A 24173-nucleotide genomic window follows, 5' to 3' on the forward strand; every position below is an offset into this window, starting at 1 on the left:
AAAAGAAGAAAAAAAATATGTTAATCTTAAAAGACATATAATTTCACACAAGTTGTCTAAATCTGAATAGATACTTGTGTACACAGCACAATCTGCAAAGTCAGTATGTCCAAAGAACTACAAGCCAGAATTAGGTTCATTTCCAAGGGGGAGTTGAAACACTCCAAGAACTACTGTTAATGCACTGAAAGATTGGCTGCTGGGTTTCTCCATGTAACACTAGTTTCTTCTGTTGATTTTTTTCCCCCCATGGAGGACATTTGGTAAACTCTTAGTCCAGAGAGAAGCTTATCTTTGACATTACTGCTCTTTGGTTTACAGCAGAACGGAGAAATTTTAAGGAAGGATCAAAGACTCCACTGTGCTAGACATTGCGTGAACATTTAATAAGAGAAAGTTCCTACTTGACAGAGATTAGGACTTCAGCAGATAACAAGCCAAACAGGTTGTAGGAACAAAGGGGTCTGTGGGTGTGCTGAGAAGAGGTGGCAGTGAAATGGCTATGTTTAATGTAACCTAGAGCAAATACAGCACACCTACCCATTACTGACAGCTCTTTCCAACAGAACCTTTGCTACGCTGTGATTGACGCAAAGGTGCCTTGGCTAGCCCCCTTGTCGTCCCTCCCTTTGACTTAATTAAGCGTGAATCTTTGTACATGCATCTTTCTACTAGCTTCTGTTCTGTATGGTTAAACAAGTCTTTGTCTTTCTATACAGCCAGGGAAATCGACAGGCATTCAGGCATGACTACACACAGAAGTTGTACCAGTTTAGCAGAAAGAAAGAAAGAAAAAGGTGCCAGATTTAGAAAAACCTCAGACAAACACTGTATTATCACTTCCTTCACTAACAAGGAAGGGAATACTTCAGCCAAGAGATTTCCCAATACATGCAGGATAAACTAAACTCAGGATATGACTGAAGAACACTTGAGCCTCAGCAACTACACAGGAAGCTGCCCATCAGTAACAGGGATGACGACTGATTGCATCCATGCATGTAAAGCTACTCAGCAGCTTAATCTAACATTTCACGTGAAGTTGGCTGAGCAAAGGGCAAAAAACCACAACTCAACAGTGCCAAAGCCAGTCACGTAACAGATTCTGACCATACAGCCTAAAAATCCACCCAGCTTTTTGCACAAGCTCAGTTACGTCAATTTGAAATGTCTGTCCAGAACTGCGTCTCAAGAAGACAAGCCCTCAGTGACTAAGGAAACTGTCAACACAAGTAGTACAGCAATCCTGGATTTCTTCTACAGCCGTTCAACTGAACTTGTTGCCTGTACCATGTACTCTTATTAGTCATGTTCCATTAATGGAAAACTTGCATCTGAGCTTCACAATAAAATGACATCTGTCAGCTTAAAGCAAGCCTATGGCAATCACTAAGGCTAACAGCATTTAGTGGGATTTACATCCCTGTTAAGACTGACTGCACAATGGTGACTAGTTTGGGACACTCACAAACATTGCACAGAAAAGAAAACATGAATTGTTACCTCTTCTTAGGGACAACCTCAGAGCAGGAGTGTTGTGTGCCAGAAAGACTGTAGTAAAGCTACCAGCAATTGCTCAAAATGGAGACTAAACCAAAGCTCAGCTCCACGGTATCAACACCTCCAGAACAGTGTTCTTACTGGGCTCTTATGAAAGGTATTTAGAAGGTTCTAACATCATTTAGAAGTATTTATAAAGCATTCACCCATCTGTTATCCTACTGCTCTGACTCTGCAATGCTTCAGCTGCTCTGACTCAACTCTTCCATCTGGAGATGCTACCAGACCAACTGGAAAAAGCAGAGCAAACAGCATGAAAATCCCCAACAAAACAAGAACTCAGAAAAAAAGCTGTAATACCTTTCCTTTTAAAAGCAAACAAACAAGCAAATCCAGATTTTTATTGTTAACAACACATATGCTACCAGACAGTGGATCAAAGGATATGATGGGGGATGAATGAAAGGTGGTGAAAAAACAAACCAAAAAAACCCCACAAAAAAAACCCCAAAACCACCAGAAAACCTTTTCTGCATGGCATTTCTCTGCAAATGGACAAGTCACCTTCATTTAGTGCCAAAGAAGAAAAGGTTAACAAACCTTCATCCCAGAAGGTCACCCTGAAACCTCTTCCCAGAAGGTAACTCAGATGACATAGTTTTATGTCCTTTACATAAGATGACACTTCAGACCTTTCAGTTCCCCAGACAGCAGTTTCACTGCCTAAATCTAGGCATCAGTTTCCAAAAATAATGCCCTGAATTCTTATCTATCAGTTGATTACATACCAGCTAAAATTATGTTGGAACACAGAGGAAAATTAAAAGACAGTAATCAGAATGTCAGATCTATATGACTGATCTTACTTCAAAACATTAGGGCTATGGACCTATTAAATTAGTATACTGACTTCCAGATGACTAGTCTTCTCCAAGCCGTGGTCCTTGAGAGCTTCTCTGGACTGAAATAAAGTAATCCTGCTACATCACATTATTAAGAATTTTAATATAACCGAGACTGGCACAGAAGGCATCTTTTTCAGAAAGTCAGACAAGACCCATCTATTTGATTGCTCTGGTGGCTCAGCAAAATGATTAATCATGTTCAAAACTCAACTAAAGGTTGAGTTTTCAAAGCTTTGTAGAAGACAATACAGCTGCCAGACAATTCTTATATTTATATATTTTACTAAACTGAGGTTTAGTCCCCGCCAGACCCAATTTAAATCTCTTCATCATATTTTTCACCACTACTGACCACCCATCACAAGGAACACGATTCAATTCTTACTAAACCATTCTTACTAAACTATTTCCAATAAAATTTGCAAAGGACTCTGCATTTAAAGAACAAGACAATTCATTGGGGCTGCTTAGGTGTATCAAATACTGTGGCTTTTATTCTAGCCTTAGCAGCTAAACTGCTGTGCATCCATATTCTAGAAGAAAATATAACTTCTTGAAAAGAAACTTATAAAACCTTTTTTCAAGAATTACATCAATAATTTAGCAGAAAATATCTGACAACATCTTTATAAACAAGTATACTTACTCCTGAATATCTTTTGTTAAGCATTTCCTACCTCACTTCTCAGGTTTAGAATTTTTCTTAATTAAAAACAAGTATAAGGGTAAAAAGCTTAAAAAAGAAAAAAAAGAAGCAGCAGCCATTAGGCCTTCTGAAGGGATCTTTCACTCATTTATTGTGTTTTCCTGAAAAGCTCCAGATTATTCCTTCAGGGTTTTTTTGTTGCCAATTTTATAGTCATTCAAAAACTACACTGCTCTGCATGCTCTAGCCACAAGAGCTGTAAGACTTCCTCAAGTTCAAAAGAACCAAGCCCTGTGAAAGGAATAGCTGTGAAGACAGAGATGCATAACCTCACACTTAAAATATTGGGGATGCCATTATTTATTGAGAAGTACCCATTTTAACAGTGATGTCCAGCAGTAAATTGGGATTTAGCACATTGCAACTCGGTGCACTGTAGAGAAAACGAGCCTGGCTTAGCAACAGCAAGGGGGCAGGAGGCCAGGTCTCATTTCCATGGAGTTTGCCCTTGCAAGCCCTTTCCATACCCTGCAAAAGAACTTCAGAGAGGTAGACTCTTCATTTCTGTTTTTATGTCTTTGCAACTATGCATGCAATAAATATTTTAAAACATTCATAAACATCCTCTTTCCCTCCCCCATCCTCCCCTTGCTAACTGAAGCTTTAAGATACTTACAGTCTTCATCCAAGAATTTGTACTGTATGTGTTTCTTGAAAAACTCCTGTATTGATCTACAGATGTCCTCATGTTGCTTGGAGATATGATCATAGTATTGAGTGTAGTCCCTCTGTGATATACCTGTCAATAATTTCAGCTGATTATAAAGAGCTTTAGGCATGCAAAAAACCCAACCAGGCAAAATGCAGTTATCAGACATGCACGTCATAAATTATATTTCAGAAGATGGGGTTCCCCCAAGTTTCAACCATTACTAGTGACTTACTGTTTGGCTTTATTCCCTTATATTTAAAGAACTTAAATTAGGAATCTTTTCCTTGAACAGTTCCGCCCTGCATTTTGTGAACCTCATTTTATATGTACACACTTTGACTATTTTTAAGTGAATTTCAGTAGGAGCCTCTGCCTGTATTTAAGTTTCCAATTCCTGTCTTTTCCTGTCACTTTTATTCCCTCTGGTTACTCTGGTCAGAAACCTTTTCTGTTCTGCACATCAGATCCAGGGACCAGAATTTGGAACCATGAAATGAAAGGGACAGACACTAAGCTTGCACATCAGCAAAAATGATAGATCCTAGTGTACCATAAAGATTCTTATTTAACCACTTTTTTTTTAAGCATGGAAAAACACATATCTGTTTGATAAGACACTACAGGTAAAACCTTAAATCCTAAAATCAATGAGATGGCATGCAGTCTAGTACCATATTTCTCCCATTTGCCCCTCTGAAGGCTTTCTTGCCTATCTGACATTAGATAAACCATCCCAGCTACATCACAAGCTCTTCATTTCAGACATTTGTCTACAAGACAACAGTTTAAAGTTGACATCAACAGGATTACATTCTTGCATGCATCTGAAGTGACAGAAGTTCTCATACAGGATGTGTCAACATAAGCCACTGCAAAACCCTCCTGGACAAACGTCAAGCCACAACATGCTCCATCACTGCAGAATGAGTAACTCATGCTACTCAGGTAAAGAAAAAGCCAGAACCCCCAAAAAGATGTATCAATGATGGCAGTTTGCTTTTTTAACCATATACAAAACTCAGAGATTAAAGTTTTACTGTAAGACAATGCTGACTTCCTCCAAAGATGTGCTCTTCAATAAAGTTCATATAAGTTCATATAAAGTTTATGATGTCAGTGGAACTGTGAATTATTAATACCACTGCAAAGCTTAAATCAGATCTAAGAACAAAAATCAAGAGACAGTGGCATCTCAGGGGATGCAGACGTGTAACTGGAAAATTCACTTCACTGTGCAAGTATCACTCTTTAGTTTGACTGACAGGCTTATTAATTTTAAGAGCATGGGAACATATTGTGAAAAATCTTGCAACAGTCTCCAGAAACAGAGCCTTGAGTGCTAGCTAAAAAAAACTCATAGTGGTAGATCTACTAGGTTTAAAACCTAGTAATGAAATGTACAGTGTTTAATTAGCCAGCATACAAATGCTTTGAGGTATTTGAAAGTAAGTATCACTATATATATTCTATAATAGATCTACATTCAAACGTTTTAGAGGTTATTGTGGTGATGCATATATCGGGCAGTTGTGGTGTTCCAGCAGCACGTAACAGGACAGGATTCAGCTCTTCCCCCTTCAAAAAGCTATTTTGGTAGCTGTTAAGCAATACCAACTTAATGGAGAATCTCTGCTACCAGCAAGATAAACTCTGCTACAGAGAACTCCAATAAACCCTGCAATTCACATGAACGGAGAGAGAACGGCAAGATGAGCGTAGAAGCACCAGAAGGAACAGCCAAATAAAAGGGCTATGCAAATGGTATGTGTTGACAGCACCTAGATTAGCACATCCCAAAATGTCTATGTGCAGCTCCATAGGACATCCAGATCAGGAAATAAAGAACAGGGTACATTCCTAATGATTCACAGAGGTGGGACAGGATGGAGCAACAGATTGCTGACAGCTCCTAACAGGTACAAAAAGGCACATGCAAGCCAAGCACATAGTCGTCATGCTGAGAAGAAGTCAGGAGAAACTGAGGACTAGCTAGCTAATGTCCCTTCCCTTCCATATCACCACAAGGAATTGTGGACAGACCATTTGTATATATGCATCTTGGTGCTTGTGAATACATAGATGTGAGACAGACAAAATGAGCAAACTCTGGTTTATTTTTTTTTTAAAAATCATCTTATTTCCTATAAAGTCTGGATTAGAGCTCTGCTACGTCACTGCTATAACATTTCCTTGTTAGAAGAGTTTAGGTGGAATTATTCAATCTTGTTATGGACAAATGTGCACCAGTCCTGTTCTACTTACACCTCTGTTTATCTTTAAAAATTCCATGGTAAACCAGACCAAAATTGAATTCAAACTCCAGAATAGTATTTAGCCTGAAATTAAGCACCTCAATTCAAACACTTGTATGTGCACTAGATGTCTAAGCTCCTGTTATAGTCAGCAGAGAATAGTCAGTATGACCAGAGGAGTGTAATTCAGCTAAATTTGCCCTAGAGCTGCCTAAAATACATGCTCTAGCACAATCTGCCCGTTCTCCAGCTGTCACAGGTCTCCTGATGCACCCACAAGCTCTTTGCATACTGTGGATGCCCTAGATGTTCAGTGCCACCTGAAACATTTTACACTTAGGATTCTGAACCAGAGTAACAAATCAATAGGTTTTCTGACTAAGCTACACTGAATATAATATGAACTCAGACACCTCATACATCCATGGACATGTTACGACATCCCACTTTCTGCATATGATATCCACATGTGGTCACATTTTATCAACATAATACCCAACTACCTCTGTATTGATTCTGCAAGTTGGAGATGATGCAATTAGCTCCTGAATATAAAAAAATCACTCAAAAAACAGCCTTTGGGTGAATTCTAATTGCTAATTCAGAAACTTAAGAGTATATCCACTGTAATACTTGAGCATGCTATCATGCTTTCAAATACAGTGGAAAGAGAAGTGTGGCATACAGCATTCTAAATAACAGAAGGAAGAAGAAAACATTAATTCCAGAAATGAGGTAAGGTAAGAAAGAACTGTCTTCAGATTTAGCTCTGATTCAAGGAATCACGAGAAAATCCTCAGAACGTCACCTAATAATTTTATCTTTAAGAAAACCCTTACCTATAAGCTTGTTTTCCTTGACAAAGCATCTGAATTCTGCACCAGGGATTAGTTCACACCATTTGCGAAGAACAAGCTACAGAGGAAAAAGAAGCGACAAAGTATTGTTTCAGAAAGGTAACAGGTTAACTTTTTCTCAATAGGTATACCTTCTAGATCTACAGTTCTGCTGTAATGATAAGATGACCTCTGAAGTTATTCCTGATGTAAGAAAAAACAATCTTAACCTGCAGTTCATATAATTGGCAAATGCTTCAAAGCAACTAGACTTAATGTTAGCTTCACAGAATCACACAATATTTTTGGTTGGAAGGCACCTTTAAAGACCACCTAGTCCAAACCAGTTTAAAGCAGAAAGGTTCAGAATGGACATAAGAAGAAACTTCTTCACCATGAAGACCGTCAAGCGTTGGAACAGCTCCCTCCCAGAGGCTGTGCAGCTTCCATCCACTGAGATTTTCAGACCAGATTTGATATAACACCAAAGTGACCCAATTTGATCTCATCGCTTACCCACCTTTGAGCATGAGAATGGACTAGAGACCTCCTGAGGCCCCCTCCCACCTTTATCTTATGCTCTTCCACTTTGTACGGCATTTATAACTGCGAAATTATTAATGAAATAACTTCAAAGTTACATTAATGATAAAGCATGAACACCAAAACCCCTGCTGTACATTACAAATCTCTCATGGAATTGGCAGAAAGTTGCTTCCTAGTCAAAAGAGCTGATGAGCAGAATTAAATTTAACCAAATCAACCTCTATTCTGGTATACACCCAAGCAGAATGCTGTGACGCCTTTGAAGGCGCAAACCAGTTAAAATAAGGACATGGGATGGAAATAGTAACCAAACTATAATAGTCAATAGGACAGATTGCCTGGTAATTGAAGCATATCTCTGGCACTTTTTCAAGTTTCTGCATTCCTAGGCTGAAGCATTCAAATGGATCCACACTATTTTAAAGGCCTCAGTTGCTGCTACTGGATACTGGAAACTCCCAACACCTATCAACTGAAGTCGAAAAATCTCAGTAATCAAAGATGACATTCCTAACTACCGTGTAAACTTGAAACTCTTTGTTCTAACTTTTAGATGTCTGTCACCTTTAAAGCACACTAGATAGTACATTAAAAACAACAGGGTTCATTCACTTTTCCAAAGCCCTTCAAGCCCACAGAATGATGACAAATGCTATATTTACATAAAAACTATTATTAGAGAAATGACCACATGCTATCACAAAAGCAATAGCACCACATGAACAGTTTGAAACATTGCTAATATCTACACCACTAGTTTAACATTTTAGTCTGTTAACGAGCATATTAAACAAGATATGATAGACCACTTCAGGATGTCCCCAGCCACTACAGCTAGCTTCTCTCTCTTAGTAACCTCAGTTGTGATATTCACAAGCAGCATGCTGTCAAGAAGATATGACTTTCAGCTGTTGAACTTGTCCTTCTTGGCCAAATCTGACAGACATGAGAGGAAATCACAAGGAAGCTTCAAAAGTCTGATCTTTACCTCATCTGATCTGTAATTAAATGAACTTGAACTCCTTATGACCTGTAATGCTTAACCAGATGTCCCCACGCTGCCCAAGGAACACAATTAAACAGAACAAATTTTATGGGCACATACCCAAGCACAAATGGCAATCTGCCTGTAAGCAATCCATTTAAATTGCCTAGAAATCATGCAAAGTGTCCTACCTCATAGTCCAAAGGAGGATCAGGGGAATCATCAGTACAGTGAATAAATCTGGAAAAGTAAGGTACAAACATCAAAACCCGCTTTTACATGTAAGATTTTAGCCACAGTGAGAAAAATAACCCCAAACTGTGAATCACAAAAACCTATTAAATTATCTCCAAGACATACAAACCAAGTAAATTTGATAAATCAATAAAAAAAACTCCTTTTGACAATGACTGGGGGGGGGAGAAATTTTTTTTCTGTAACTTGGAAGCACTTCAGTTTGGACAGGGATGTAGCTAAAACATGACTGTTTATCTGTTTATTCATTATTGAGTTTTTTTCTGTTTGAATCAAAAATTATGTTCCTTTCCTCTTTAGTGTTATGTTGGCATAACTGGATTCTCAAAGAAGAAACTTGAGCAATCTAATCTAGTTCCATTGCATCACGTTTTCACTGGTACTGTTAATGTTTAACTTCCTAAACCACACAACAGAGACATATCATCGTGCCTTACAGCAGTTCATTTCCATGAATAAGGGATGCAAAACAGCACCACTCAGCACTTCTGATTCCACAGCACAGTATCCTTCTAAATTAAGAGCCTTAAAAAATACTACTACAAATTTCTTGAGAGTGGGAATAAATACTATTTCTATAACTGCAAGCAGATGTCAAGGTTTTGTCCCTTGTGAGTAGCTGACTCGGTGTCACCTTTCAGGAACTATCAAGAATGGAGTCAGTTAGACCCAAGCCAACTTTTATCAGTTTACAGCAAACCTCGCCATAAATCCTGTAACTTTCATAGGGAACTAGCAAAAGAACATGCATTTTCCTTCCAAGTGTACTCCCTAACCTTATTGGCAACAAACTACTTTGATGAACAGAACCATGTAAAGGGCCACTGCTGAGCAACAGTCTTAAATGGAAACATTTATACCGTCTCCCTTTGGCACTGAACTCTGTTAAGCAATCCAAAAGTCTATAACATCTTTAACGTAAGCATTGCATTTGTAAGACATGGCTGCCCACCCTTCAGTTTGAAGAGCTATCATAAGAGTTCATTCAGTATACTGCCAGCAGAAATACGTTTCACACATTTTAGACTTTAATGTCCACTACATGCAGAAAAGAAGGGCAGTAGCAGGCATGCTTTCCAAAAGTACTGTAATCAAACAGATCATATATATCTGTAAGCCCATGTAAACAGATAACATCCTTCAACTACAATTTATATTCCCCACAATTTAAGATCTGTCAAGGCAACAGAAACAAATTCATGAGAGCTCGCAGTTTAGCTAGACTCAAAATTCCTCCCTCACTAGCATACATGCCTACCATGCTCAAGAAAATATCCCCCACACACAAAACCAATCATAAACTATTTATATAAAGGTAGCTGAAGTCCAGCACACAGAGTTTTACAGTCCCTGCACGCTAGGACCTGTGTTACATCTCACAGAGTTCCGTATCTGAGGTCGGGGTACCTGCTTCATTCCAGTAACATGCAGTCTTTTCCAGCAGTCAAAAAACAGTCACAAACAACCAAAATTATCCCCTGCTCAACCTTCAAATATTTTGGGCAAGAGCTATGTGGGGAAAGATACTTCCTCTTTCCTTATAAGTCAGAAAATTAAATCCTTGGGTGCCATCCCAAGCCACACAGAGCGCTCAGGTATTGCTGTCAAATCAAGCAAACAGGCAAAATTATGAATATTGATAAAAATACTGCAGGATGCAGTAATGTTATTTTTCTTAAGTCTTAATGACACAGGACTGAGTACAAATGAGGGGGAAAATGGGAGAACACAGCAAAAGAAAATAAACTCAGGTTTTTGTAGTTTCAGTTTTCTTCTAAATAGTACAATGAGACTTTTTTCGACAATAGGACATTACTACCACCCCTTTCTGGAGGGTAAATATTGGGCAACTTGAGGCAGTTGCAATTTTATATTTTTTACCAACTTATTGTAGCATTCATTGTTTAGACCCAGCTGAATTCATCTATTACACATGGCCAGAGGCAGAAGGCTACACAGGGTTTCTTCAACCTGCATACTATTCAGGTTTGGAGATACCTGAAAGAACAATCAGAAAGACTTCAGGAATCTAAAACTGAGATATTTCTGGGCTCACTTTTCTGAAACCTTTGAAAATTGTCATTTTGTACTAAGGGTGACAGAATTAAACTCTGTTGCTTATAGGCCTTGTGCTGTGGTCAAGTTGCTTATAGGCCTTGTGCTGTGGTCAACAGCTTGCTTACATATTTATACTTAGATGTCAAGAACATAAGGATCAAGGTCTTCTTCTGTGTAGCAGCTGTTAATCTCCAAATGCATACACTTGACAACAGGACATACTACATGAAGCCACTATGTGGTTCTGTTTTCAACACAGAGAACAGCAATTTAAGAAGGTTTGTAAGACCTCCAGTAGTTACCCGGCTAAGAGAGCCATGAACTCATTTGCACATCACAGATTATTCTGTGGATAATAAACTATTATAAATATAATGAAAACCGTAGAAGTTGTTCTGTACGACAGTTCCCATGCTATTACCTCATAGCTTATTTTAAAACCTTAATAAATAAATAAAAAATTAAGGAGAACCTTCTAACAACCTTTGGACTGCATTTTTATTTCTTGAATACTGAACCTTGCTGGAACTTTAAGGACTAAAAGAAATAAGAAACTCAAACACTATTCAAAAGAGGATTGCTAGGAATTAGTAATAAATTGCAAATTGCTAGGAAAAAGGGTATGCAAGTAAAACCTCAAGGAAAAAAAAAAGTAATCATCAAAGGCCTCATTTTCCACATCCTCTCATGTAGGACTGCCTAGCTGGGAAGAGGTTATACTGAAGTCTAAACTCTAAACCAACAGCTACGAGTGCCAAGTCACAGCTTTATGAGCCAACGCTGCCTCCTATGTTCTATCAGGAGAACACAGGCTGTTATTCCTCCATATCTCAGAAAAACTATAATGTCTTTATAATTTTTAATTCAATATTTAGAAGCATTAAGTCTGGTACCAAAAATGTAGCCAGAATGCTAGCTTAAAACCAAAAAGGACTGAAACATCTGCTAGGTTTTAAAGTTAAACAATGTGCTTAGGAGCCTCACCGATTGAATACTCATTCAAAAGCAGGCTCTCTCAACTGTTCTCAGAAACAGGTGCCTAAAATTTTAACCTAGCCCTCTTATAAACAACTGAATAAAGTTTAAAAAATTGCATCACCCCTCATGTTTCTTTTTGTCTCGCACATTAATACATTTGGAAACCTTTCCCTGGCCCAGTGGGAGTTGTTTCACCTGCTCCATTAACCTAGTAGGTATTTCTTACCGACTAAATGTGGCATAGATGGTTCCTTTGCTTTGTTTCCTGGGCTTAGGCAGGGTTGAGTGGCTACTTTTAGACTCTTTACTCCACCTGTCTTAACCAGCTTCTCAAAGTTTTCAGGAATGAACTTCTGGAAGGAACAGGTCTGTAGCACCAGCTGGTCCAACAAAATACTGAGAGTCAATTTACAACTCTTAAATGCACTTCAGAAACAGCCTTCTTGGATGTGACTCATACTGCCCCTCTATAATAAGTCAAAGGGCAATCCCCGCAAAAGATGTGTTCTGCATTAGGTTGCTTTTCAACAAGGTGGAACTTACAGGAGTTCTTATTTCACCTCTATGGTTGTGATTAGTAAACAACTGGAAAAATAGTAACACTTCTAGCATTCAACATCCCAATGGTAGCATCTGCAGATCTAAAACTTCCAGTATTGCTCTACGGAACAGGAGCAGTCTCTGAAGTCTGACAAAACTTCCAAGGTTTATTAATGAGCATGACATAACCACAAGCTTATCTTATAACTGAAAGGGCATTATCATATAATTAGAACTACTGCTAATATTTATACCAGTCTCGGTGTGGGCAGTCATGTCTTAATAAAATGTAGCCCACACATTCTTAACAATAAGGAAGAAAACTGTTCTAAACCAATGCACTCAACACGGCTTTGACAAGATTTTTGATCAAATGAGGACTTTTAATCACTTAACAGAAATCCCAATTAGAAAGGGATTTTGTTTTTTTATCACATACTCACAACGCTAAGTTTTTGAAAGCCTACATTAAAACCCAAAAAGTTAATGATCATACCATCCACAAGTTTTTTTGTGAACTCATCTAAGTAAAATGCAATGCTTATTTTGAAGCAGAAACATTGACTACATTAACAACTGCATTGGTCTGAAGTTTTTGTTAATTTGTATAAAATTAACAAGGAGGAAAGTTAACTCATCATTCTGAACTTTTCAACCAAACAGTGTCAATGTAATGAGAGAATCCAAACATTTAAAAGAGTCAAAATTTATCTAATCACGCTCAGCCTATTTGCATTAAGACCATATTTTTAAATGGTTTGTATTGAAGTATTGCCTAGCTGAAGTTTTCTTGGAACTTGAGACAGCTGAGAATTACAGCAAGGGCAGTTGCCTGACCTGAATAATGTACATAGATCGATACCAGATATAAGCAGATAAGAAATGGGAGAGGAAGGAAGAGGCAAAGAAAGTGGTTTGCCTTAAGTCCCACTTCACTGGCAAAGCTGGATTACGAAACAGATCTTCAAATTGCCATTGCAAAGTCTTTTCCATATTGTGACCCATGAAGCGGATTTTTTGAACAGAAAATAAAACAAATAAGAAGAGTACACAACATTTCAGGTGTTACTTATGCAGGGCAAGAAAATTTTGGCCCGTACTGGGTGTTAATGAAAGAAGTAGAAATCTAGTGCGTTTATCCTCTCTCTGAGTAGCCCTTCCAAGGGATTTGGACGTATGTATTATGTATCCAGTTTTCATCTGTTCAGCACTTCAGGTTCTTATGCCAGCTACATTTTTAATTTCTGCTTGCTAAGGACTAGGCAACTGGCAGCTAATCAATAGTATAATTAAGGAAGACTAGTGTTCTGATTCAGCAAATAATCATTTCACCGTTTGCATGGGGACGTTTTGTACGAATAACTTAGAAATAATTTAGAAATACCATGCACAAACTGGACAACAATATGTGCTTTAATCAAGTACAACATATTCATAAAATACAAGATACATACAGACCAGAGCGGTTTTACGCACTACACACATTTCCCTAGTCATAAGTACAACTTCCACTCAAATTCACAGAAACCAGAAGGTTGCATTGCCTGCATTAACTCTACCTTACCAAAACAACCAAGCCTGTTGGTTTGGTTGTCTGACAACACAAAAAAAACATAACCCAAACTTATACCAACATTAGATTAGACTTTACAGGAAGGGAAATAAATACAATACTTCTCAAACTAAATTTAATCTTTAGATTAGGTGATGATCCCACAATCATGTCACAAAGTTTGCTTATTTGCCACCCACTAGCTAAGCTATGCTATCAGCTGGTGTGAGGTCTTACCACGCTGGAAAAAGTATCTAAATGGATCAGACTACGGCAATCTGAGGTGTTGCCTTCTAGCTAGTGGTTATTCTCCCGGAGCAGGATCAGTAGAAGAGAACATGCCGGCTACAGGCTGTTCAGCCACTACCGTTCTCAGTCTGGTGTGAACTTCAGGTGAAATTACTGATCGTTCAGGTTAACACCCACGCTGTGAAATCTCACAATGTAGGAGCTAGAATGTAATCATTGCCTCTACCACTAAGTCAGTGCTGTCTGCAAGGAGCAAGGTGAATAGCTGATGCCACCAACCTTATCTGATAAAGAGATAAAACCTGACAGAAAATGCACTGATTTCAGTCTCAGTGAAGGTGGTCAAACCTACTCATTCTACTACACAAACGGCATAAATTAAGAGCCCAAACACAGACACAGATTTGCCACATCTTCTACATCAACTGGTGCTTACTAAACCCTTGACTGTGTCCCAAACTCATTAGTGTGGTAACCAGACAGGAACTCTCCAAGGAGCTGAGGGTGCTTTTTGCTGAACCTTTTTATACATGAGGATAGCACAATACAAAACCCGTATTATTTGTATCAGCCCTTCACAAGTCACAGTTCTTTTCAGATCCACAAGACTCAGTCCTGAAAGCAGGTACAACAAAAGACTCAAATTTTAGTGCTCAACCCTCTGAGCAAACCATCCTCAAGACACCTGGCCAAATCACCTAGCCTCCCACTAGGGGAAACCATGAAAAAAAAGCACCAAAGTCTTCTGAGAATCACTATTGACTCACATCTGAAATGCAGACTATAGATTTCTCAACTCCCCCGTCTCTTTCATTCTCTGTGATCCCAGAATTCTCAATGCTCACAACTGCTTCCCTAGTCCAGCATACTTTTCAAACTCTCTTCTCACTCCAGCATCTTCACCCCTCCTTCTCAGTCTCTTCCCTTGCACCTCACAATGGTGTGGATTAGACATAATGTAAAACCTAGCATCAGAATTGGACCGATAGTGTTGCTAGCACTCCATAAATGCAGAGATAAGGATGAGGATGTTGCTACCTACCATTTTTTTAATGTACCAACAAACAGGGGGAAAAGAGTTATTAGAGTTGCCGGAATAAAAAAAGAAGGCAGTTGCACAGCATTAACACAACTGGTTTCACATTTTAGACAAGACAATCCTTATCATGTCATAAGCTAATTAACACAGGACTACTATGCTTGGTAACCCTCTACAATGCATGTAGAACAAGGGCCCTGCATTCAACTGAGTTTCCTAAATATGCCAGCAATACAAATAAGCACTGAATAATTACTGGATAACAATATCCCTCATACCAAGCCATGGATTGCCCTTTTTCTTTGAAATATTGCTTTTCTAAAAAAGATAATTTTTATAATAGTAACAAGAACATTGAATTCCAACAATTTTATTTTCTTTCAGAAAAAAAGCTGTATTTTAGAAATAAGTGACATGAATCAGATGCAGGTACTATGGGAGGAAACTGTTCCTATACAATTAAGTATTCTCTTCATGTGAGCAGATAAAAGAAACCCCAAGCACATCATATTTATAATTTTATCTGAAATGATTAACCTTAGTCACAGTTCATTAAGTGTTTGTTCAAGACCTACAAGAACTTGGGTTAAGAAAGAGCTCTAGGAATACGTTAGCAGAAGTCTCAGGCATCTTCCAGGCAGCCACACAAACTTCAACAGCTTTAAATTTTGAAAGGGACATGGTAAACTCATGCTGTATTACTACAAGTGGCAACAATAAAGTAGGTAGCAACAAATGAATGCCAAAAGAGGCGAGAAGGCAAAGAAACCCAAAATTAAAACTTCTCTTGCTCTGGAAAGCAACTTGATAAAAATGGTCTTAGTCCATAGCGTGATTTCACATGTGCTACTTAAATATAATGTCCTCCTGTTCTGCTTTTCACTCATTTGCATATTAAAATCAAGAGAATATAAGAATAAAATGGAGGCTGCTCATCTCTTGTTGACTGAAGCCAAGTAAACAATTCTGATTTACTAGAAGAGACTCACTCATAGTAAGTAACAATGAAGACAACATGTCTTGCAATTCTCTGCACTAAATCGGACCTGGCAATTATTTTTGCACAGTGGAGGGAGACAAAGAAGAAGGGGGAAGGGGTGGGGGGAGCTTCAAAGAGCAACTAACTTATTACTGTACCTGAAACTTATACTGCTGTGCCTGAACAACTTCTAAACATGAAAATGTATTCTTCTATCAGCTATTTATTGTTGCGGTACCGTAAAGAGTAAGATCTTTCAAAAGAACTGAAAAGTTACCCTCAGAGGGTTGGTGGCTTTTTTGACTGGGTATCAATAAGATTGTCTGCTAGAAATCTACTTACGGCTGAGTGAGGTCACGAGTAATGAAGTCTGAACTCTTGAAGAGGAGAAAGATGTCACTGAGAGCTTTACATTTCAGAGAGCTGTTCATTGCTATCCAGTAAGCATCCTAAACAAAGATGGAGATTATCCAAAAACACAGCTTTACTAACAGGAAAGAATGTGAGTTGCAGATCCTTCTAAACATTACACAACATTTGAAATACCTGCAGAAAATATTTTTTTTATTTTGAGGAAAACTTCATTAGCTGTTACAAGAGACACAATAGTTACTGCTTTTTTTATAAATAATCTGTTGAAAGCAGAACAAATCAATTTTAAAAACTAAGTTTTCGGCTTACTGCTTCCAGGCACTGTCTTGGAATGCTTGTTTGAACACAAGTTTCCCTTGAGAACATGATACAGACACATTTGGGTGTACTACACTTAAGGTGTAGCTAGAGTACCTAAAAATAACCAGAGGGAAGCTCACTGCTCTTTAAAAAAAAAAAGTGGGGTTTTTAATCTTTATCCCAGGCAAAGTTTTCAACCAGTATCTTAAATGAGAAGATTGTGACCATCACACTGTTACCTGTGACAAGGATACACAGTTTTACGTAAGAAAGCCAGTGCTGTCTTGCATCAGTCTCACCAAACGTGCACCATCTAGGTCTAACCCACTAGAACAAGTTGCTGTATCATACTTCACTGTATCTTGTTTACCACTTCGTCCTTCACCAGAACCACTAGTCTCTTCTACTTTTCAATGCATTAAGATAAAACAAACAAAAACATCCTTATGATAACACCTGTTACAAGTTTTGAAAATCAGCATTCTTACCCTTGGTGCGCTCCAGTTAAGTTTAGGAAAAACACTACCACCCAAGGAACTTATTGCTTCTTGAACTTTAGCTGTGAACTCAGGAAATTCTGGTGCCTGAACAAAGAACAACAGAAATATCAGTTTTAATACATTTAGTAGTGAAGTGTAGCCATCTTCTAAACACTATCTGAAATACATATTGCAGAAGGAATAAACTTGTCCAAATTCAGGAACCAAGAACCCCACAAAAATAGTGCATTTGTAGAAATAAATAACTTAAAAATCAACTCTGACATTCTTTCAATCACAGAAAATTGAAAATGTGTTTCCAATTCTCACTTTCATTACTAGCAAGACTCCATGAACTTCAGGGGAAAAACCCAAAACTCCACAACGTTCATCATGAAAGCTTCAAGAGGTGGCAAATGTACAACTCAAATAGACCTTAAATACATACCTGTTGTTTTATAGCCAATGGTAGATTATTGTATACAAATAAGAGCCAAGAAGATTTAAAAACAAGCAAACTTTCAAAAATAGCTTATTTAGAATTAAGCATCTCTTTAAAAAATCTAAAATAGAAATATTGTAGCATCCTGTCAAAGTATTATAAGGTACAAAAGAGATCAGCTCTGTTTTGTAATAGTTCTCTAGTTGCATTTAGGAGCACAGTAAGAGAGCAAAAATAAACTAATCAATTCATAAGCAATATGAGGGACAGCTCTCATTTAAGCTTTAGTTTTATGAAACGTTGTTAGTAATACTTTCACTTATCTGCTCTTACGTTAGGTTTTAAAGCAGCTCCTTAACAATACACTGCATCAAAAGAGGGGGAAATAGGTGAAAAGTAACAGAGGGGAAAAAGCCTCCTTAGGATGCTATAGACTCCACTTCGAATGTGGTACAATAGGAAAACTGCTGACTTTTAAAATAATATGAAAGGATTTCAGGCATACGTCAAAGACTTTTCATGTAATAGGATTTATAGCAAAAAGTATATAAGAACATTATTTCTGCCTGAGTACTTTTGAATTCAACTCAAAGCTAACTTCTATGCTAAAGTTAATCCGTCTCTAAAACAACAAGGCCCTCACGGCCACACAAGTGTCCAAAAAAAGTTCGTATGTTTTGCTGTCTCCTTTCTGCAGACTCCCAAATGCAAACACTTAAAAAAAACCCTCTCACATTGTAGCGTAGTGACCTAGACTGAACTTCGCACATTCTGAATTTTTCCTTAGTATGTTATCTAGTCTCCATGGGAAACTACACTTGAAAAACTGAAAAAGCACTTCTCTTATTTTTAGAGCTTCACTCAATTCTAGAAATTGTTCTCACAAGAAGTAAACCTCTTCATCCGCTGCATTCTGATCAAATCTCCTCTTGTTTTGACAGAAGTCAGGAGTCACACTATATATGTAATACCAGCACATACTAACCCTCCCTGGGGAAATGCCCATCATGTCATTTGATTAATACAAGTGAAGAAACATACACAAGAGCATAGCTCTAAGGCTGCATAAACAAGCTAGATTCTAACATTTCCTAAATTCTGAATGCCTGACTTTGCAACCATCAATACTGATGCACATTTTTTTAAACACAGAATTTTCTAAAATTCTATATTTAATTCTTCAGAATATAAAAGGGAAAAGGGAAGTAAGTTTACCTAATGACTCAGGCATGCCATCAAATCCAAATAATCACAAGCACAGCCCACTTTACTGCTCCCTGAGCCAAGAAACCAACAGAGAATTGTAACCTGGGATTTACTGTTAGTAAGCTATGAATGCCCAAGGCTGACAGTGAATGCAGAACAGCAGCCTCCAGTCTGTCTCACTATTCTTTACACATTATGTTCCCTTACTGTCTCCCTGTTCAGCTTCCACATCGCTATTTGATCCATTCTCATCTCTTGCAGTAACTCCAGATGCAGCTCCCCACCCTTCTGCATTCCACACAAGCAGTTTCTTCACTCTTCATTGCTGACAAAGTGCTAACAGGCAACACTGAAAAGCACAAGACTTTCCATTTACTCACTGACCTCAGAGCAGTCCCTAGTTTTCAGGTGGAGAAAGCATATTTGCCATAGATGAAGCCTTCAGAGCAATCATCCACCAAACTTACAAGATGGTAAAGAGCACATTGTGAAATTCTACTTTTAGAGTCTCTTTCTTTGTCCAAATGTAGTTGTATTTTTGTAGGAACTAGCTGCAGGCACAAACCATGTTCATTATTAACCATTTTCAAAGTTCCAGGTTTGGCAAAAGACAAAGCCCTACCAGTCTCCTAACAAGAGCCACCCTGGAGGCCAAAACACCCCTCTTCTTCCTCTACGTCTGCTTTTATTGCTGAGTATGATGTTATACAGTATGGAATATCCCTTAAAGACAATTTGGGTCAGCTGCCCTGGCTCTGTCCCCTCTCCTTCTCTTGCCTACCCCTTGCCCAGCCTCTGGGGAGGGGCTGGGGCAGACTGGGAAAAGAGAAAGCCTTGATGCTATGCAGCATTGTTCAGCAACAGCTGAAAGTTAACCCCATCGCAGCCAGCCCCAGTAAAATGTTAGCTGTTAAAGCTGCAATCCGTACACAGCACACAATGCTCACCTAGCTAAACTGAAATCCCTTGGCCTATACCTTTCTGATGGGTATCACACCTCTTGATTATATATTTCCTTGTTGTGTTGTATACTATAATGAAGCTTGATTCAAAATTCCAATACGATTTCTTTAGCAACATTAATGTGAGCTCTGCAAAAGGTAAGATGGATGCCAAAATCCTTGTTCAGAACAATTTACAATCTAAAGCATCTACTTCATCAACGCTTAGATATTTGGACTGAAGCTATTAGCATGTGCAAATTTGGCATGTATTAGTTTTAAAATCTAGGCCATGAATTCTGTGCTAGCATACACACAGCTCAGAGCAGAACTGTTGTGCTGCTAATTGCACCTAATTCAATGTGAACAATTCAACGCTTAGGGAGCAGATATGACTGAAGTAATGGCAGACAACCGACACAAGTATGTTAACTCTCTGACAACAATAGGGCAATAGCAAGTTTCAAAAACGATGTAAAAAAATATATCAAGGAAGCCTGTTTCATATCCATCATGATCCCCATTCTAAGCCAGGCACAGTGCAAGAAACGCATAGGCAGGAAAAGGAAAAATTTAAAAAAAAAAAAAAAAAGAAGGAGAAAAAAAAAAGATGACAGAAAGAAATGTATTTGGGAGGAAATAATGGCACAGGTGTAAGAAAAGAGCTGTGAAAATTGAGCTGCAGGGGCTTCATTTCTTCTGCATCCAGTCTGATTAAGTAATTGGGAGATATTCAAAGCAGTGAAAATGAAAGACAGCTATATTTAGAGCCATACTTCAGTTCATTTCCTATAGTCTAACAAGTGTGTGATTGTTGGGGATGAAGAAAAGCATTTTATTTTTAGTTAAATAAAATTAAGCTAGCAAAACTTTTTTTAAAGTTGCAGGCATCTACACTGCCATCTGTCTAGAAAGGTCTGAAAAATGTTAAATACAGCAACAGGTATCTCTAACTGGCAAAAAGTTCATATCACAAGGTTGCAGAAAGGATACTGCTGACAAACTCACATTAGGTTTTACAGGATCTTACCTTAAGTGTTGTAGTATTCTCATCATCTGACCACTGTTCAAAGAAGAACAAATCAAAGGTTACTGTTTTCCTGAGACATCCTTTGTAATTTATGAGAACATCAGAATTCACATAGCTTCCTACAACACACAGACCAAATCGCTGCCTGGTGTTCCTCTGTAGCGTAACACCACCACCCTCCAATTACTACGTCTGTAAATCAAGACAGGAAAAATACTGTATATTCAGCAGAAGTACTATTCTAAAGTATAGGTATGAGACAACACCTATATATTTTAACTGTGATTTATAGCACAAACTTGGACATTTCAGAACTCAGCAAAGTCTTCCCTGTCTAAAGCTTGTCTCCAGCTCCAGCACTTCCATCCTTAGACCCATGATATATTAGTTTCATCTGTATTTCTCTTACACCACCTTTCTGTACCTTCTGTTACCTTATACTTAAAGCACTTTTAGCATTTTTCTTCTAGAGTGCCCTTCTGAGCAATTATGGCCTCAGAAACTTTCATTGTTTCTTGAAATAAGTCCTCCAAATGTACTCCTCCTCCTAATTTTTCAGGACATGAAACAGCATTAAGTTCGATTCCAACATCCTTCAACATTCCCTACTTACTACAACAAATGCAACTACTAAGAAAATAAAAAAATAAAAAAAACCATCTGTAAAAGAGCACAGAAACATTTTAAACCTTGCCTAACATCACAGTACAAATAATTGATGTTTTAAAGTTCTTCAGTGCAACTACCATGTGATTATTACTTTCGTGAACTACTCTCCTCACCTATAAATTATGCAGAACAGGTTACACGTTCATATTTTTCTCAGGAGACTTGACATTAAGTTACATTTTATGCTGACCTGTATTTCCTCTGCATCATCGTTCCCCTCCTGTGAATGACTTGGCAGATCTTCTCTAAATCAAAAAATTAGCAGGAAGAAAAATTAAGCACTGGAGTTTGACTTGATCATACATATACATTACATTTCCACAGCAGTTACCAGCTGTTGATCTCAAAATGTTTCTGGAAGAAGATCAGGCCTCAAAACCCCTGGCAAGAGAAAGATCAATGCAAGCCAGTACAGCAAACCAAAGAGCAAACACCCTGGCACTAACACTGGGCCCTACCCAAAACACTTTGCTTCTTTCAAATTAGCAGATCACTTTCTGCTCTGAAAACACCATAATCGAAGCTTTTCAACACCCTATTAATCATTCTTTTCCAACTTCACTGTACTGACAGAAGCACAAATTAAACAATTTTTTTCTTTTTTAAAAAAAAAGTTCAATTTTAATTATGATTTGCCTCCATACTCCTTTCCCAAGTAAAAATTTTTAAATTTCAGATGTTGACCTGTTAATTTCTGGTTCTGTAAAGAAAACATCCTCGCGCTCCACACAGAAAAGAAGGTCCTATGGAAAGTGGATACGTAGTCATTAGCTTCTTCCTGAAAAGTTCCTTTTTCTACAGAGGTGAGATCTGCGGCTGTAAATACTAGCATATCTGGGCGAAAGCACTTAACTGCAAATATTCCCTTGAACTTGTAGGTAACTTTTCAAGTTCTTTAGCCAATCTGAGTGTGAAGATCTTGGAGAAGGCCAAGCCCTTGAAGACTTATTCACAGCAAGTCAGCGTAGCAAACAGGGTAAGTTCAAATGTATGTCCCTGCCAAAAGTCAACTCTTCAACAAGCTGTCTCTGTAGTCCCTCAACATACTATTGCAGGGGTGAAACTATCAATTTAGGTTTTGACATCTAGAGGTCAGACACCAGTTCACTTAGGATTAAAAGCGATCTTGGCCTTTACTGCACGATCACATTCACTTACCACTAAGAAAGTTCAACTTTGAGAATAACTGGTTTCTAAAAGGGATTTTGAATTGGAAACATTAAAACATGACTTAAGTCAATTATACAGCTGTCCATCATTCCACTGAAGACAGCAGAATTTGTATAACATAGCTGTAAAGTCAAACCCTCAGTTTAAGCTTTTCTGAAGGCTTATTAAAAAACAAATGGCTGCTGCTAAGTAACTTGCAATATTCTGCAATATGGTTTAAAAAAACAATTCTAATTTTCTGTATACCTTTTATTAAAAAAAAAAATATTTAAAATTTAAAAAGGCCTTTCATCTTTACAGGGTGTTTTACCAGCCTCAATTTTAGATAAATTGATTTCTGAGAAATCAGACATAGCTCCCTTACACTCATAGCCTAATTGGTTGCTCTGGGAGAGGCAAACTACCAGTTAGGAAATGATGGAGTGCAGATTGATTTCCGAGTCTGGTCATTAACAAGATGTATGCATGCAATAATCATTTTAGAAGGAAGCCATATTGTGAGATTCTAAGCAGAAAACAAAGAGCAAGGCCTGGGTTCTTTCCAGCTGTTTCTCACATCTATCCACCTCATCCTTCTCCATCCAAAACTTGGCATAGGTATACATACAGGACATTCAGCTTTGTCCTATGCATGGCTTACATGTATGCAAATTATTATACAAATTCAATAACTACTAAGGTTTTATATATAGCTTATCCTATTGAGAATTAAGCTAGTAATGTCACTTTACCCTTGGATAAGGCAGGAGGCATGTGAACAGCATGGGACAGGTCAAGCCTCTGAACTGGTGCTAACCATATCAAAGCAACCAGCACCTGAGAGACTGGTAGACTCCACAAGGAAAGGCAGAGAAAAAATGAAAGAACTGTCTCCACTTGGCCTAGAATGAAACTATTACATGGATTTTAGGATCTGCATCAGGCTATAGCAAGTCAAGTTTTACTAACAGCAACAGTCAGCCCATTCACATGCTCATACAGTACGAGGTTTACTGCAGCCAGAATGGTCAAATTTTAAAAACTCGTTATGCAAAACACAATATGTGTACACAAAATAGTGCTGTAAATATAAAACAGTATTAATACTTCAAAGGTGGAAGGAAAACACTCTGTACCTTCCTGAAACCACAAGCGTTCCATCATCCAGCAAATATTCTTTCACATTCTCTGGTAGGGGAAGTATAACACTGGAAGAAACAAAGAGAATTTCTTTAATAACGTGTTATTATTACTTGTTAAAATAACAAGAAGAGTTGAATAAAAATAATTTGTTTTTTAACAGAACATACCTCAACAACAGTATGTTTTACTCTCTAACACTATGAAAAAAAAAAAATCTTTCTCCCCCCTCACCCCTTCCAAAAAAGCAATGCCCATTTTCCCTTCAGGGGGGCAGACATTTTAGATGGAATTCACAAGCACCCCATTTCTTCAAAAGCTCTATGAAATTCAAAGAAAGAGTGTGTGTGGCCAGCGAGGAGACATGTTGCTCAAACTAAAGGTTTCCTTTCTCAGATCCAAGCCACAATTTG

At 38.0% G+C, this 24173-nt stretch overlaps 1 protein-coding gene across 5 annotated transcripts in view; it reads right to left on the reverse strand.

Moving 5' to 3' along the window:
• The window catches only part of CDC123 (cell division cycle 123), a 37823-nt gene that overhangs the window by 12734 nt on the left and 916 nt on the right, over positions 1 to 24173 (reverse strand). For 3 of the 5 annotated variants that reach the window (XM_013301352.3, XM_005240159.4, XM_055808247.1), the window contains exons 2-9: positions 23757 to 23828; positions 21662 to 21716; positions 20803 to 20835; positions 17193 to 17288; positions 16375 to 16481; positions 8574 to 8622; positions 6855 to 6930; positions 3728 to 3850 (exon numbers count right to left, since the gene is read on the reverse strand). In XM_013301352.3, coding sequence (XP_013156806.2) covers positions 3728 to 3850; positions 6855 to 6930; positions 8574 to 8622; positions 16375 to 16481; positions 17193 to 17288; positions 20803 to 20835; positions 21662 to 21716; positions 23757 to 23828 — 611 coding nt within the window. Of the gene's footprint in view, positions 1 to 3; positions 3591 to 3727; positions 3851 to 6854; positions 6931 to 8573; positions 8623 to 16374; positions 16482 to 17192; positions 17289 to 20802; positions 20836 to 21661; positions 21717 to 23756; positions 23829 to 24173 lie in introns of those variants that run through there. The other 2 variants (XM_055808248.1, XM_013301353.3) reach the window with 2 other exon arrangements.

The sequence above is a fragment of the Falco peregrinus genome, chromosome 6 (genome assembly GCF_023634155.1).
Source record: "Falco peregrinus isolate bFalPer1 chromosome 6, bFalPer1.pri, whole genome shotgun sequence".
Lineage (NCBI taxonomy): Eukaryota > Metazoa > Chordata > Aves > Falconiformes > Falconidae > Falco > Falco peregrinus.